General features: G+C 32.0%; 4 protein-coding genes across 4 annotated transcripts; 1 reads left to right on the top strand and 3 right to left on the bottom strand.

Annotated features, from left to right (window-relative positions):
• The first annotated feature begins 380 nt into the window (after positions 1–380).
• Positions 381–3,405, top strand: LOC105618629 (abhydrolase domain-containing protein 16A). The gene is made up of 11 exons (XM_012200160.1): positions 381–467; positions 545–598; positions 812–1,125; positions 1,489–1,670; positions 1,790–1,904; positions 1,979–2,114; positions 2,336–2,500; positions 2,578–2,705; positions 2,789–2,985; positions 3,067–3,218; positions 3,301–3,405. The coding sequence occupies exons 1-11, from the start codon at positions 381–383 to the stop codon at positions 3,403–3,405; spliced, it is 1,635 nt and encodes a 544-aa protein (XP_012055550.1).
• Positions 3,406–4,251: 846 nt separating this feature from the next.
• On the bottom strand, positions 4,252–6,607 carry LOC105618508 (ran GTPase-activating protein 1). Its single transcript, XM_012200041.1, has 5 exons — positions 6,502–6,607; positions 5,688–6,107; positions 4,839–5,617; positions 4,552–4,776; positions 4,252–4,473 (listed from the first exon to the last, which is right to left on the bottom strand). Exons 1-5 carry the CDS (start codon positions 6,605–6,607, stop codon positions 4,252–4,254), a joined length of 1,752 nt encoding a protein of 583 aa, XP_012055431.1.
• Positions 6,608–9,667: 3,060 nt separating this feature from the next.
• On the bottom strand, positions 9,668–13,214 carry LOC105618507 (putative pre-mRNA-splicing factor ATP-dependent RNA helicase PRP1). The gene is made up of 9 exons (XM_012200040.1): positions 13,162–13,214; positions 12,239–12,594; positions 11,412–12,106; positions 11,092–11,322; positions 10,769–10,988; positions 10,434–10,556; positions 10,174–10,364; positions 9,916–10,078; positions 9,668–9,795 (listed from the first exon to the last, which is right to left on the bottom strand). Exons 1-9 carry the CDS (start codon positions 13,212–13,214, stop codon positions 9,668–9,670), a joined length of 2,160 nt encoding a protein of 719 aa, XP_012055430.1.
• Positions 13,215–13,229: 15 nt separating this feature from the next.
• On the bottom strand, positions 13,230–16,045 carry LOC105618506 (nucleoporin Nup43). Its single transcript, XM_012200039.1, has 8 exons — positions 15,932–16,045; positions 15,573–15,677; positions 15,372–15,496; positions 15,145–15,266; positions 14,897–15,048; positions 14,512–14,758; positions 13,882–14,033; positions 13,230–13,373 (listed from the first exon to the last, which is right to left on the bottom strand). The coding sequence occupies exons 1-8, from the start codon at positions 16,043–16,045 to the stop codon at positions 13,230–13,232; spliced, it is 1,161 nt and encodes a 386-aa protein (XP_012055429.1).
• Positions 16,046–17,523: the final 1,478 nt, after the last annotated feature.

The raw sequence follows: 17,523 nt of genomic DNA, 5'->3' as shown, positions 1-17,523 counted from the left end.
CATGGAGTTCTTATCAGGCCATCCCTTTAAAAGAGGGTTAATCTTTCTTTTTTTCAATTAGCATCTTATCGGAAAAAAGGATAGATACATGTTCGCGCTTCGAGAAAATTCACGAGTTGATTCATATAGCAATTTTACTTCTGTTTTTTTCCCCGTTAGATTTTCTCTCTTTTTCTCTTGCTCCTACTCGCCGATCTATTGTGTGCGTTCGATCGGCGAGTCCAGTTCTACCTGTCCCCCTCCCCTTTTTATTGTTACTTCTGGTACTTCAGGCATTACTGCCGAGAAGTCCAAGTGAGTCCGAGAACCCTCTATCCGCATCGTGACGTCCGCATTAGCACATTTATATACGGTTGTCCAGCTGACTGCGCGAAGACGAGATGTCGTTGATCAGGATGCTGTGGAGGTGCACGTTTAGTCCGCGGCTTTTCAGGATTTACGAGGTAACGTGGATCGGTTTGGTTGACGTAAGTACGACATACTTATTCAGCATTTTATGCAGGAATTTGCATAAAGTTGAGGTTACAATACGTATGCATTACAGAAATCGTACGAGGCAAAGAATTTGGAGCGATGGGGCGATAACATCGCAATCTCTGTAAGTGTTTAGCACGGCAGAACGAAGATTGTGACATTTCCGAAAGTTTCGCCGCGGTCTTATCACTTTGCTCTGCCAGTCTGCGTGAATAAAGTCTTCCAAATACCGGCAAATGCGATCTTCTGTTTATATTTTATTAATTTGTTCAGATCTTCTGTATTATTGCGACTATAAGGATATAGGAAATGACAAATTGTTTCTGTGCTGTTGCAGTTTGCGGCAATATGGTCCATAAGCCTTTACGCTGTACCAGTCATTGCCATGTTTGCCATGTATCAGCGTGGCTATTCCTTGACAGATAATGTTTCTTGCTTGAGTAAATTGGCTGCTGGCGCCGGTGCATTTCTCGTTGCCTCGTTGGCTGCACGTGGTTATTCCAGAGTTAACAATCCAGTGTATGTGAAGTTTATGGAGACCTTGAATGAGGCACACTTGCATTACAATGCAAGCACAAAGCAGGAACTTCAGAAATATGATTTCGAATTCTGGGCATGGCCTATAGATTTCGATGTATTGGAATTAAGAAGGTTGGATCTATTTCTGTCAATAATTAATTATACATGTTTACAAATCTTAACTTTTATTTTATATAGTGACAAATTCTTTAATAAATTCTAATATTCAACATTTGTTTACAAAAGTTTTTTGAATTGTAATCTTTTACAACTTTATAACAGCTGATAATCAAATATTTTTTACCATATCTTGAACTAATATTTTGGAAAATTGATTTATAGTTTAACATTTTATGTAATTCTATCTGAAAACTTAGAAAACTTGCAATTAAAGAAATAAATCTTTTTAAGTTAGAAATTAAGATTAGAAATTTTTAAGTGTATAACATAATTAATGTTACAACTTACTATTCTCTAATTTTATGTTTCTTGTAGTGATACTGCAGATAAATTGACATTAGAAAAAATTGCAAAGGCTAGTGGACGTCTCAGGAGACAAAGTAGCAAAGAATTTTTATTCGCTATACCATGTAAATTGCTTTCTTATGTAGTAGCACACACCTTTGCGGGAAAACTGATTTATCCTGGCAGTATATCTTTCATCGGTTGGGCACTCGGTAACACATTACTATAATTATATACATAATTATAGTTGATTAGAATTAATTTAATATATAAGTAAATTATTATATTTACTCATGTTTCTATACTATCATTTTGTATCACAATGTCACAGGCTCTACATTAGTGAAGGGAAGGATAGATTTATTAAAACAAGGAGGAGAAAGATTCAAATTAATGACTATTGATAAAAATCAAATTGATGCATTATTCGTTGATCGACGTAACAAGTAATGTAAACGATAACTTTCTTGGTATTTTCTGTTACATTATAAACTGTTTTTTAATTTACACTATATTGCAGAAGCGTTAGTGGCAATATATTGGTTATAACTTGCGAAGGAAACTGTGGTTTTTATGAAACAGGTATTATATCCACTCCTCTGACTAAGGGCTATTCCGTGTTAGGTTGGAACCATCCGGGTTTCGGCAGCAGTACTGTAAGTATTACGCTTGCAAAGACGTAAGCTTCGAGTACATTTCACAATTCGATGGGAAGAATTGCTGTTACTCTGCTATAAAACTTCATTGCAACAATAAAATTTTGCCAATGTTGCAGTTATTGTCATTCAGACAGTAAATGCAAAGTTGGAGTAATGGCAAGCTTTCTTCTTTGAGAGCCGACTTGTATTTCATATAACAGTAAATCATGACCACAAAGGGTGCGCCGTATCCAGACCAAGAAGAAAACGCCATTGATTGTATAATGCGCTTTGCGATCGAACGTCTAAATTTTCCTGAGGAACGGATTATTCTGTATGGTTGGAGCATCGGAGGCTATACTGCCACTTGGGCCGCTATGAACTATCCTTCTATTCATAGTTTGGTAATATTATTCAATTCAATTAATTACATACATACGCTAAATCGATTCTGCATATTACTAAAATTAAATCACTACAGATTTTAGATGCTACTTTCGATGATGTACTGCCATTAGCTATTAAAACAATGTCACCGTCCCTAGAAGGCTTAGTCCGTAACATAATCAGAGATTATTTCAATCTAAACATAGCAGAACAATTGAATAGGTATAATATTTTATTTACAATGCACATTATTACAATCAGATTACAATGTATACTTCTATACACATCATTTTTTAATTTAATAGATATAATGGGACTGTATTGTTAGTGAGAAGAACAGACGACGAGATCCTTTGTATACCTAATAATAGTTTAGCTGGAAATCGCGGTAATATATTGCTGATGAAATTACTTCTTAGACGTTACCCGCATCTATTTTCCGAAACCTCTGAGTCTGGAACAGTTCTGTCAAGGTTCTTATCTGCTGAAGCAGCCGATAGAAGTAAGGAATTTGAATATCAATAGCATTACTAAGAGGAATTCTATTTAAATATATATATTACCAAATTGATATCTATGACAGCGTCGATATTGGAATCGTTCCAAGTGGAGGAAAATCATTGCCTAGAATTGATAATGGCTAATGTACGAAGTAATGATGGGATGATAAATTATCCGTCTACTTTGGGACAGGATTGTCAAGTTAGAACAAAATTACAGCTGGTTCTCTTTCTTGTATGTATTACATACACTGATTTGTAGATTTAAAGTCAAACAAAACAAGAAAATTAATCTATTTTCTTCCTCTATTTTATAGGCAACGATGTATATGAAAGATCAATCATCGTCGCACTGCATTCCACTGTCTGTTGATCTCTTTCATCCAGGTTGGGATCCAACTTCCACTGTTATTGCAAAGTAGCTTTTACAGTACTATATTTTGAACATTGGAACACAAGCTTCCCAACAGATTTTATTTATATAGTGCATTATGAAAAGGTGAAAGCGATAATAACAGTGCAATTTCATGTTTAAGTTTAATTAGCACACACATACATTCAAACATTATTTATTCCATATTAATCTATAATCAATCTTATAAATTTTTGTGAAAATTGTCACTAGATATCATTCTATAAATTCATGATTAACGTTTTTTTTTTAGTTGAATTGCAATGGTTATTAGCGTTTTTTTAAATTGATTATATGCGTCGCATATCGCCAATACTGCTTTGTATAAATTTTATTTGTATATTACAATATATATATATATATTAAAATTTAAAAACTGATTCTTAATATATGGACATTACTTTAAGAAATAGCTTTTATATAATAGCATGTAATCTATTTTATTGATAAGTAAGTATTATTGATAAGTAGTATTTAAAAAAGATAAAAGTATCTTGCATTAAAACTTTGAAATGAGAATATATATTTATGCATATATACATATATGTATATACACATACATGTACATTGTAAGATAATATATTTTCATTTCAATATTACCATTTAATTGTTACATAATTATTTATTTTTAATAAAAAAGAAATAGAACATTTTATTATGAGATAAAGATAACATTGCAAAAAAAGTTTGTATTGAAAAAGTTTAATATTAAAAGTACAAAATTTTGATGTAAAATTATCAAGATTATCTTAAAGATTATTCATATAGATCTTGCAAAATTCATATATAATTTTACATGAAATTTTTATTTTATAATATATAAAAATAAATAAGTATACTATAATTTTCCGAAATTTTACGTAACTTGAATACTATCTAAAACAGCTTTGAGAGCAGTTTTAGAATCTTGAAATGGATCAATTACATTTGCGCGACTAGTCTTTATTGGTTTCTCTAGAAATACCTTCAACATACTCCTTGTTTGTGTTAAGAAATAATCTCTCTGAGCAATTTTTTCCAAAGCCTTAAAACATCCTTCCAAATTCCAATCGATTTTCCCACTGGTTTTATCCTCACTCTAAGAAATGAATGATTGTTAATCACTTTTTTGTTTTGATGTATTTTCTATGTTTAAATAATTCTTAATTTTTCTTACTTTTATTAAACCAAGATTAACTAGTAATGCATTATTGAAATTTGAGATTTGATTAGTCTCTACAGCATAAGAAAATAGTTTTGCGTATAAAGCATCTGACAAGGATTCTGCTTTTATTCTCACATTCATGTAACCACTGTCACATAATGCCGATACTTTCATAGTTATCCGTAATAGTTCTTCTATATATTTCTGTTCTACTGTATTGCTTTGATTTGCTAAGTTCTGAAATAAGAAATGTACTTCATTAAAAAAGGAAATAAGTACTTGTACACATTAATACGTACCGTTACATAGTCGATAAAAGCTTGAACATCGCCTTGTAATAGCAGCAATTTCTCACCTATTGGTGATTTCATGAATTCTGCCACTGTTACTACTGTACTTCGTGCAATATTATTTTGTTCCTCGTTATCTTTGTCACTTACTTCATCTTCATTATTATCATTTTCGTCTTCTTCACTCTGTTCATCCTCATTATCGTCTTCCTCCTCCTCATCCTCAGTATAATCCTCATCCAAAGAATTCAATGCATCAATTTTTCTCAATTTTGTAAGAATTTGTCGAAGTTTTTCGCGTCCTTCCGTTCCAAAGCAATTACCATCCAACTGTAGATTTGTCAGAAGAGTTTTATCGTGCATGGCTTTAGCAATAGCATTTCCAGCATCCATGCGTAGTTCATTATTACCCAAGTCCAGATTTCTAAGAGATGTATGATTGCCATGGATCTGTAACGCTTCTGCTATAACTAAAGCCCCTTTAGTCTTTAATAAACAATCTCCGAGGTTTAATTCCTCCAAACCCCGGAATATTGGTAAGGCTTTAGCAAGAGCCTTGGCACCTTTCAATCCGATCGTATTATCGTTCAAATTTAACACTCGCAAATTAGGATTGGCAGATAAACCTTTCGCAATCGCCGCGATACCCATGTGGTATATACCGTTCTGTTGCATTACAACTTCCTCCAATGTTTTCAGTCTTTCAAATACAGATGCTAATGCTTGTGCGCCCTCATTCTCTAACCGATTTCTACCAACGATGAAAACTTTCAGTGCAAGCGGCATGCCTATAGTAAAATTTCATTCCAATAAGCATTTAGAGTAAATTAAAATAATATAATATACATAATATCTGACCTTCGTTAGAACTATTTTCATAACATTTCTCCAATGCTTTAGCTAACATTTTTCCACCTGATATACCAAGACCGTTGTTATTCAATTTCAACTGCTGAAGCGTATAACATGGACTTGATGCCAACAGATTTGCTAACCCTTCAATACCGATTGGACCAAAAGCATTGTCGCTCAAATCAAGTTCAGTAAGTTGACTACTAGCAATGCACAGTGCTGTTCCTAGATACTCCAACGCTTTTGGGATTTCTGTTTTCAAACGACCAGTGAACATGTCCTTCCATAAAGCTCTCTTTAATAGAGTTCCTTTCTCTTTCAATGCTTCCGCTATAACTTCTGCGGCTGGTGTACCCAATGTGTTTCCTTCCAAATCCAAATATTCCAAGCACGGACATGCTTTAATCGCTTCCACCACTTGAAGAGCTGTATAATAATAATTTATATATTTCTTTTAGCTGAATTTCTTATATATTTCAGCTTTTCTCGTTTTCTTTTCATGTTGAAGAGAAAGAGAAAAGATAAACCTGTGCAAGAAGTTCAACTAAAAACAGACCTTGTAAGAAACATAAATAAATTCATTGATAAATAAATTTTCTAGCAGTAATAAAGAAATATAAAAATAATACCTACTAATAAATATTTAATTTATACATATTTGTAGACACATATACAATTAAAATACAAATTTATGCAGCGAATAAGATTTCGTAAAACAATAAATTGTATCAAAATCAAGGAGAATTGCTTACATAATTATTTATAGCTTCGTGCGCTTTATACACATAATGAGAAGATACAGTAAAAAAATTCTAATTACCATCATCCGCGGTGTCCAATACGAGCGACTGACCGGCAAATGAGACTCCCACTGATTGTCGGCTTACATCCTTCAATTGCTCGCCAATCTCGCCTAGACTAAACATGTTGCGCGTTTGCAAGTGTCACAGAAATTTTGTCAAATGATCTTGATTGGCGATCCTGATATAAACTGTGATAAACACCGATAGATTGTCTCCTTGTTGATATCGTTTTATTGCTTCTCCTGTAGTGCGTATGTTTTGCCAGGTGGTAAAAATGCGACGAGATTGCATGCGCGGGAAACCAATGCCAACCTTCGAGTCAATCGGGCACCGAAAAGAAAATCTCTATAGTTACGAACGTACGATCTGTTCGTTCGCTTACACTTTTTGCACTCAGTATCTTCGCTTTCTTTCTCTTTAACAATAAAAATATATATATATTTGTCTTATTTTAGTGCAATTTCAATGCAAAAAATTTTTGGAAATTTTGAATAACGCAGAGACCTAATGTTAGTTATTTTTTTTTGAATATTTAAAATGACTATCATCAATTAGTTCACAATTCTTCATACAAAATATAAACAATTTCTAAAAACTTCGTTTAATTTATTTATTTATGTCAATTAATTATGTAAAAATAATTATTTAATTAAAATTATCTGGATTCAAATCTTTTTAATTTTTAAATTCTTTGTATAAAATACAAATAACTTTATAATTGTTTACAAACTTATCAGCTATAAATTCATACGATTCGCATTTGCAAGGTGGATCTAAATTAACTTAATCAGTAATTAAATTATCAAGTAATATTTTGTAAATGTAAACAGAATGATTAATTTTATTAAAAAAGGTTTTATTTAACAAAAAAATTAAACGACGAATTATGTAAAAATTTTTAATTTAAATTATTTTGTTGGTTGAACTATAATTGCTTAAAATTTTGCTAAAAAAATCGCCCATGATGTATTTTATAAATAAAAATTTTTTTCACATAGCAAATCGAGAAAAATTATGTTTGGAAAAGTCAAATAACATCATGGAAAATTGTAAAAGATGTATATTCACGGATAGTAAATAAGAAAATTTTTTTCAGTGAGTTTCGGAATGCAATATTGTAAAAAGTAAGTTATTGCTCTTTTATGCAGATCTGTAAGTAGATGATGATTTGCAACGTCGGTGCCGAAATAAAAAATGTTAGACGTGAATGTATGTATAAATAATAAAGTAACATTAGATATCAATATAAAATTAATTTCAAATCATTTTTTCTCTCTACAATGAATATTACTTAACAAAGAATATTAAAATCAAATTATTAAATTAATAAAATAATACATATTGATTATTGACTAGAAATAAGATGCATAAAAATCAGTATTAATATTAGGATAAAAGCTTCAAGTTTATTGGAATGAAACATGTAACGCAATAAAACATTATTTGTTATAACTAATTTCACATTTTCACATAAAGATCTTTTTTCTCGCAAATTTATTTATCAAAAAAATATTTTGTATCCAAAAAAAATAAAGTTACAGTTACTGACTGTAACAATTGCGAAATAATTACATAATTCATTGAACATTCGAGACAGAATCATTTGATCTTTTAGTTCCTTTAAAAAATCCATGTATTTATTGTTAATATGTGTGGAATATCAATAAACAATAAACATAGGATATGCGAATTCAGTTTTTCTCAGATGCTAATAAAGATGCTTTATTACACTGAATGCTGCTTTTCCATAAACTGGCCACTGTGTCTGTTTATATGTATGTGTATGTGTGTATGTGTGTGCGCGTGTGTATGCTTATGACTTTTATTATATTAATATATCATAAATATTTTTTCTTCATTAATTTGATTCTTTCAGAATAAGAGATGTATCTAGAAATATTTTTTAGCTTTTTCTATCTCTTTAGTAAAAAGTTTACATCTGTAGCATATTCTCGCTATGCATTCCATTTAAAAATGACACGCTGCAACATATTCTAAATTTGTGAAAGAGCACAGAATATGAAGCATGAAATCAAATCATATATTTGAATCCATAGCAAAAAAAATGACAAGCTATTATTAACAGAGGAAATGTTTTTTTTTAATTATCTTTAGGCAAGAGAGTACAAGACGACTATGTTTTTTCTTTATATATATATATATATATATATAGAATATATATAGGGTGATCTTTAAGTATTCTAAAAGATTTTAAGAGATGATTTCTCGTATTAATTCAAAATGAAAATTTGAAAATATCCGAAGGCTAGTTTCAAAAATACATACTTATCTTCGAATCTGTTTCTGATCAAAAAAATAATGTATAGTTCTAAAACATAGACAAAATTTCATCAAAATAACCTGAATAGTTTTTCGCAATATTTCTTCAATTTTGACATTCTATACTTTTGACACCCTACTAAGATATTTCGAGGACATATGCTGCAATCCATTTAATGCAACTCACAATGTGTCGTGGAATCATTTCATTTTTGCTGTTTATCAAATGTTAAACAAGAATAAATGACACTCGCGAATGTTGCGAACGTTAAATGGAACGTAGCCATGATTATATAAAATTTTTCTCTTGAATTAATGTGAGGAAAAAATCACTCCTTAACATCTCTTAGAATAGTAAAAGATCACTCTATATAGTGGCCACTTTATACCTTCCTCACATTATACGGTCAACATTTAATACAAAAATTAATCTATTATATCTAATGACATTCCGAATGTGTTTCGAATGTAGACGTCGATTAATGAGCTCTACCGTTAAAATTACTTAGAGACTAAATCTTGTCTTAAATGTACATAAATAACCCTCTTATCGATTAACTTTGCTTTTGCTGTGTCTCAAGTTAATAAATTGTCCATTTCCTTTCTATCTTTTGACTTAAATATCGAAAATTTAAATTAACTTTCAAAGATTCAATTTTTACATAGTACAAGTCAGTCACTGACTTATACAAAAATCTAAATATTTGAATCTTAATGTTTTTCTGTGCCTTTTGGGTGAAGGACAGAAAGTGATTCTTCATAATGTGTCTCACAATGTTTTGTATGTGATGTGGCTCCAATAGAAGAGTCGTGTGCTGAAATTCGCCATGATAAAAGCAGATTTTGACTGAGCAATCTCGACTGTTTCTTGCGATTTCCAAACACGTCTAAAGTATATAGAGGTTAGAAGCCTTCCTGATATTGTTTAGAATCTAACTTCGCCTGAGTGAGCTCGAGCTGTCTTTTTGCTTCACATTGAGGAAAATTTTGTAGATCATAATATTGTGGTGCTATCATGAGTAACCAATCAGCTATAAAAAGAATATATAAAATTTCAATAATGAAAAATTGACAGAAACAATTGATAAGTCAATAGAGGGAAAAATAATATAGCGTCATATATTTGCTAATAAAATATGAGAATAACTTACGTTTAATATCAGTGACTGTTCTGATATAATTTTTAGTAGTGAGCACAAATTCATTATAAATAACCCATTCTGGTTTGTGATCGAGACAACTGCTCGGATGAAGTTGCACTACCTGGTTATCTTTGATAGTCAGGTAATGTCCTGTTCTCTCTAAATGCGCTACCTGTTGAAATAACAAAATCAAGATTTAACATTAAAAAAACATAATTGGGCAGATGTAGAGAAACTCATTATAGTGTAAATCGATATTTATGTTACCTGCATGAAGAAACCATTAACGAGAGCTTTTCTGATGTTAATGTAATAATCTTTTGAATTAAAGTCCGTCGAAGTGCGTTTTAATACAAATCTATCCATTATTCTACTTAACTGTTGTCTTACATTATCTCCGCTCTTCAGCGATCGATAATTTACATAATTATCGTAACACCATTGAACATCATCCATATCTGTAAACAATTCGTCATTGATAAAGCTCGAACTATATTTCATGACAAAAATAAGAAATAAGCACTTACGTTGTTTGAAAGAATGATATACATTCAGTAGCGTCAGATGGTCACCATCAATGTGTGCAAATTTCATTTTTGCATCATCTGCTGCTTTTTTCGATTCATTCGGCCTCACAAAGCACTGTGGGACTAATACCATGTCAATCATCAATATACTACCATGTTATCTTACCACAATTCTGATTCTATTACTTTACTTTTAGAACTCTTTTATATATATTTTATTTATATTATGTAATAGATAATATAAGTAATATAAATAAAAAATAAAAACTATTATTAAAATATTAATATTAATGAATGATTAAACGATATTAGTATAGCAAACCCCAATACGTTACCTGAGAGCATAGCAGTAATGCTGAGTATCTCATTACTGCAATTATGATTGCAAGAAGCTATAAGCATCTTTGCTAATTGGGGATCCAAAGGAAATTCCGCCATTACTGCGCCGAGATCTGTCAAGTTTCCATCATCATCCAGAGCTGCTAAATAATTCAAAAGTTCCAAAGCTCTCATAAGAGTTTCGGGCGCAGGTGGATCCATAAAGTCAAAATGCACCTATCGCACAACATACGATAAAGTCATTACTTTTACAGAACGATATTATTTAAAAACAAAAATAAATAATTATTTTAATAATATAATATTATGATAAACGTACCAAATCATCGATGCCAAGTTTCTTCAATTGCAATACGACACTTCCAAGATTAGAACGCAAAATCTCAGGATAGGTATTATCCTGCATCTCGTTTTTATACGCTTTTTCTGTGTATAATCTGAAACACTTTCCAGGCCTTGTTCTACCAGCACGACCGGCTCTCTGTTGCGCTGAAGCCTTACTAATAGGTGACACTAAAAGAGATTCGACACGAATCCTAGGATTGTATACCTTAATAAAAATCATTAAAAATTAATAATAGGTTCATGCTGATGAAAGTTCCAAGATTATTGATTTGTATTAATTAAAGTCGAATTTACTTTTTGTTTGGCAAAACCAGGATCTATGACAAAGACAACTCCGTCGATAGTCAATGATGTCTCTGCGATATTGGTCGAAACGACAACTTTGCGGCCGATAGCACCGTTAGTTTTGGTAGGCGGAGCAGGTTCAAATATTCTCTGTTGAAGATTCGGCGGCAGTGTCGAGTACAATGGTATGCACTTTAATTCACCAACTTCAGGTCCCAAGTTGTCCATTTCTCTTTTTATTCTCTTGCAAGCTTCTTCAATTTCCTCTTGACCAGTTAAAAATAGCAAAAGATCCCCAGGAATTTCTTCACACATCTGTATCTGAATAACAGTTCTTATTGCTGCTTCCAAGTAATCCCTCTCTGGCTCTGGTGTATAAAATATCTCGACTGGATGCGTTCTACCAGGTACGTTCATAAGTGGAGCATTGTCAAAATACTGTTGAAATTTTCCAGCGTCCAAGGTAGCACTCATAATCACAAGTTTTAAGTCCGGTCTCTGCTTGATCACTTCTTTCAAAACACCCATCAGCAAGTCAGTAGCTAACGTTCTTTCATGAGCTTCATCTAGCAGTATCACTTGATAGGCATCCAACATGGGATCAGACATCCCTTCCCGAAGCAACATACCGTCGGTCATGTACTTTAACACAGTCCTTGGTGAACTACAATCTTCAAAACGGATGCTGTATCCTACTTCTTGACCTACCAAAAATTACGTCAATTTTTTAAATTTATTATTCCCATCACAACACTGTTTCTGATAATATTAAAATATTGTTTTCAGAATTTTTTTTACGAAATTCTTTTTAGAATTTTTCTGTGTAATATACATACCTAAGGCAACATCCATTTCTTCTGAAACTCTTTGAGCAACGCTCATTGCAGCCACTCTTCTAGGCTGTGTACAAGCGACTCCTTTGGATCCAATACTTCTTGAATACTCTACACACCACTGTGGTATCTGTGTAGTTTTGCCAGAACCTGTCTCTCCAACAAGAACAATGCATTGATGCTGGGACAACAATCTCATGAAATCAGTACGATATTCAAATACAGGTAAAGTTATTCTTTTCTTGTAAAGTTCATAATATCTCGGCGTATATGGCAGCATAGTATATGGATTGAACTGCACTTGGCTTTTTGCTGCCGTTGTCCCTGGAGTTGTTGTATTATTGGCAACGGTACTGTCCCTGCAAAATGATCATTATGTAACATTTTTTATTCTAATAGTTCAAGTACTCAGCAAACAATAATACTGAATAACAATGCACTGAAATAAAAATAAGCGCCTTCAAAATAAAAAGACTACAAGTGAAACTGATAATAATTACCAATGCAGACATCAATACATAAGTTTAGTGAAAATTATGGCAATGCGTGCAAACAAGTGTCTGTGATACATGGTATGCTCGCTAACAAAAAGCGACTATTTAAATTAAAGGTTTATTTTTTGTTGCGAATGCGAAATAGGTCAGACGAGAACCGTTACAGAAAGTACGAGAGCCTCCTCTGTCGCCGGAAGTGAGGGTTGTCGAAATAACAAACCCGTCACATTCGACGCTGGTCGTCCGTAAACGCCGACAAAAAATCACGCACACGTGACAGGACACAGATCGCGGACATTATCGCATGAATGATATCGTGTGATAAGCATACGAGCACGCGTCCGATACGATGCCGCGACATTGCACATGGCAAAAAGGGACTGCCCGCCATCGTGCGTCGTCTGCGAAACGAAAACACGTTGATACACTTACGTGGCTTTCCTTTTGACATAGGGATCCACGACCTCAATCCTGCGCTTCGACATAGTGTTCCCGTCACTTCAAGCGCGGTTAAACAAAATGCAAAACTGTTTACGAAATTTCAGACGAGGCGTCAGTCTCGCCAAGATGGCAAGCAGGCGCCAGCAGCGACTTGGGACTAGAGCTTCTGCCCTTGTGGTGGCAACAATCGACAGCAGATGGAGCTGACGACGATATTAAATAAGCGAAAGATAAAAGAAGTACATAGAAGAAAAAAAATTATTCTTTTATATAAATAAAAAAGGACTTAAAAAAGGGTTTAGAAAATAGAATTTTTCCAAAAAACAAGTAAAACTTATTATAAATTATAATGTAACTAAACAATTACTTACTTTATAAATCAACATTTTTAATAACTTTTAATAAAATTTTTATGTAATAAATATAACTGAAGTAAATAATATTAAGAAATAATATTAAGAATTGATAGCGCTCTACTAAACTTTTATAAAGGGAAATAAATTTCACATAGCTAATAGTATAGCTAATAGTCATATATAAATAACACTTTTGAAAAAATATAAACAATGCTAATAAATATAGAAAAGATGGTAATTTCAAGTTTATTTTTAAGTATAATAGAGATATAAAAAATAATATATATATATATATATATATATATATATATATATACACACACACACATTACTATTAAATAAGTACATTTCTTACAATATACATAGCTTCATTGTCACATCCACAAAGCAGCATCGATCTATTGATATCAATACTGTTTATTGGTTTGTGCATAGCAGCACACAGTGAAGTCACGTTAACTTTTCCATTTGTACTAATTGTATTCAACCAATGCATGTCCGCAGAATCTAAAACAGAATATTAAGATTAACTTATTATGTTGGAGATTTATACAGGCGTGGATATTTTAAACTCTAAAATATTTTAAGGTAATTCTCTCCTCAAATTCGAAATAAAAACTTCATGTAATTATACGTCTGAATCATACGGCTTATTTTTAACTTTCAAAGATACAGAGTATCAAAATTGAAAGAAAAATTTCATTTTTTTCAAAGATTTCAAATAGATTTCACTTAGATTTTTTTGGCAAAATTTTCTTATAAGACACAATATTCCTAGAATATTATAAATATTAAAAAAGGGCAAATAATATTCATATAATCTTCTAAGGATATTGTGTGTGCTTATAAGATCTATATTCAAATTTTCATCAAAATAACTCTTATAATCATATGAAGTTTTTCATGAATTTGTGTAAGAAATTTTCCTTTAAAATTTTTTAGAGTATTAACTTTTTTAATCAACAATTATTTTCAAGTTATTTACCGAGTTTCAATTTTGAACTTTGTGCATTATTCCAATGCCACAATTCTCCACTGACAGAACAAGTGAAAAGATTATCAGGTCTGTCTTGGTGGAATAGTATCTCACTAACGGCTTTGGTGTGCGCATTAAGTTGCGACATTGGATAAGTGTTCTGCCTTAAATCCCACACAGTTAAACTGCCGTCGTCTCCACCAGCGACCACAATATGTCTTTGTGTAGGATGATGTGTAATACTTGTAGCTGCTGTCTGTAAAATCATTTGTTACTTTACAAAACTTATACGATATTTTACTTTATAAAACTTATAAGATTTTGTAGAACTTGAGTAAAAAATTAAAGGTTTATACATATATTAAAATTATAGTAAAAAATATATTAAACTTGCCTTAACTTGATCAGAAAGCATAAAAGTAGTTGCAGGCATATCCCGATCATTTCTCAAATCCCAAACTTTCATATGTCCTCTTGAATTTCCCATAAGCACTTCATTGTGTTTTAAGAAATCAACACAATATATAGAACAGCTATCAGCATTTTCTGAAATAATTTAATTAAAAGATAATAAATATTTAAATACAACAATCAGATTATGCAATTATTATAGATATAAATTAAGACACATGCAGCAATTACCAATAATTCTAACTGGTTTCTTCTCTGTAGCTGTGAGAAGATTAAGTTTTCCGTCCTCTCCTACTGAAGCTATATCTTGTTCAAAATTGGACAATGCAGTGCAAGAGGCATAATCCGTTGTCCTATAAAAATGCATTATTAAGAATATAATAAAATTTCACATTTTTACTTCGAAATACTTAATACAATCGAAATATTTAATACAATCAATTTAATAAATTACTTACTTAAAACTATGTATAAATTCCCATGCCATGTGTTCCTTAAATTCAGTACATGCATCCTCATCAATTTGTAATAATCTTATTGAACCTAAAGACGAAGCAGCGACAAAGAAATCTTTGCTGATAAACTAAACATATATGTTCTATTAATTTTTCATATAAAATAAAAATTATTAATTTTATCAAGAAGGAATAGTTTATTACTTTCAATTCAGTTACATCCCCAAGGAATGAATACGATGACAAAACTACAGGATATGATTCTTCATCGTAATTTGTTCTAAATGTCCAATATGTTATTTTATTTACCTGCATTGAACAAGATTAAATTTTGAACTATTTGACTAATATCATTATTATAAATTGTTAATTTCTATTATTGAGAAATATATAAATATATATAAATATAACAAATATATTTGTACATTGTATAAATAAATATAAATAAATATAAATATAGAGATTTATTAAATATACAAAAATGTTAATTATTTAAATATATATTTATCTAGAACGTCTAGAATATAAATTTATAGGTTAGATATGTCTATCAGAAATCTTACAGGGTTATCCCAACTGCCAGTTAAAAAATTCTTCGCTTCCACAAAATTTCCAAACTGCCACCTTATTTTAGAAATTTTCTCAGATACAAACGTTCCCTGTACATTTTCACCCATTTTTCAGATACAAATTGGTGCGAATTCAGCCGGAAGAAAAAGTTGAGTAATACAGTAGTAATACAGTGTCGGAGTCGTCGGAGTGGTCCAGCTGATCGTCTGTTCTCCGGTTCGCGATTCCCACTCTGAAAAGTGCGCCATTGCGCACTTTTTCCTTATTTATAAGTCCTTATATATAATATTATGGCTCGTATTCAGAACGGACTTACAACGATATTAGCGCTAAAATACTCTATATTTTACCTTTCGCATATTATAGAATTACACATATTTCAAAGATAAAAGCGTGCTTTTATCGAGCGCATTCTGAATACAGACCTATATAAATAAACAACAAAAGTTTATGTATTATGCACGCTCTTTTTATCTTTTTTTTTCTTCGATAAATAATTATGTATTTCATTTTTTTTAAGTGCAGAATCATTGCAATTTACAACTACTGTAATGAATCTAGAAAACAAATTTCATATATAATTATATACATATATTGGTAATTACATAAAAAATTATATATAAAAAATTATATAATTATTAGGTGTACAACTTTGCTTCCGCCGTTTTCCTATAGATGGCTTTAGCGATAAGTGGTGGTCGAAATAAATAGATCATAGACGTCATACAATAAACTTGGGCATCTGTCAACATAACCCCATAGAAACATTAGTCGATTTATGTCTGTATCATAAAGTTATTCTCGATTGAAAATGTCAGTTTCTCGTCATTCGCGGAAGGTTTAATTTTTTGCTTCAATATGAAGAAATCTGCGGCTGAGATTCATCGAATGTTCTCAAATATTATGGTGAGGCCGCTATTAGTGAAAGAACGTATCGTGAGTGGTTTCAACGCTTCAAGAACGGTGATTTTGACATCGAAAACCGATATAGCGGTGGAAGAGAGAAGATTTTCAAAGATACAGAATTGGAGGCATTACTTAAGCAAGACTCGTGTCAAAATTAAGAAGAATTGGCACGATCATTGGGAGTAACTCAACAAGCCATTTCAAAACGTCTCAAAACCATGGGAATGATTCAGAAGCAAGGAAATTGGGTGCCGTACTAATTGAAGCCGAGAGATGTTGAACGGCGATGTTGTTTGCTTGTGAACAGCTGCTTGAAAGGCAAAGACGGAAGGGATTTCTGCATCGCATTGTGACTGGGGACGAAAAATGGGTTCATTACGATAATCCCAAGCGCAGAAAATCATGGGGAGTTCTCGGCCATGCTTCCACGTCGACGGCCAAACCGAATATTCACGACTCCAAGGTCATGCTCTGTATTTGGTGAGACCAGCTCGGCGTAGTGTATTATGAACTGTTAAAACCGACTGAAACAATCACAGGCAATCGGTATCGAATGCAATTGATGCGTTTGAGCCGAGCATTGAAAGACAAACGGCCGCAATACAGAGACACGATAAAGTGATTTTGCAGCATAACAAAGCTCGACCCCATGTTGCGAAAGTGGTCAAGACATATTTGG

This window comes from Atta cephalotes (genome assembly GCF_000143395.1).
Source record: "Atta cephalotes unplaced genomic scaffold scaffold00017, whole genome shotgun sequence".
In the NCBI taxonomy this organism is placed as follows: domain Eukaryota; kingdom Metazoa; phylum Arthropoda; class Insecta; order Hymenoptera; family Formicidae; genus Atta; species Atta cephalotes.
The sequence above is the reverse complement of the archived record's forward strand: the minus strand, read 5'-3'. Positions and strand labels throughout refer to the sequence as shown.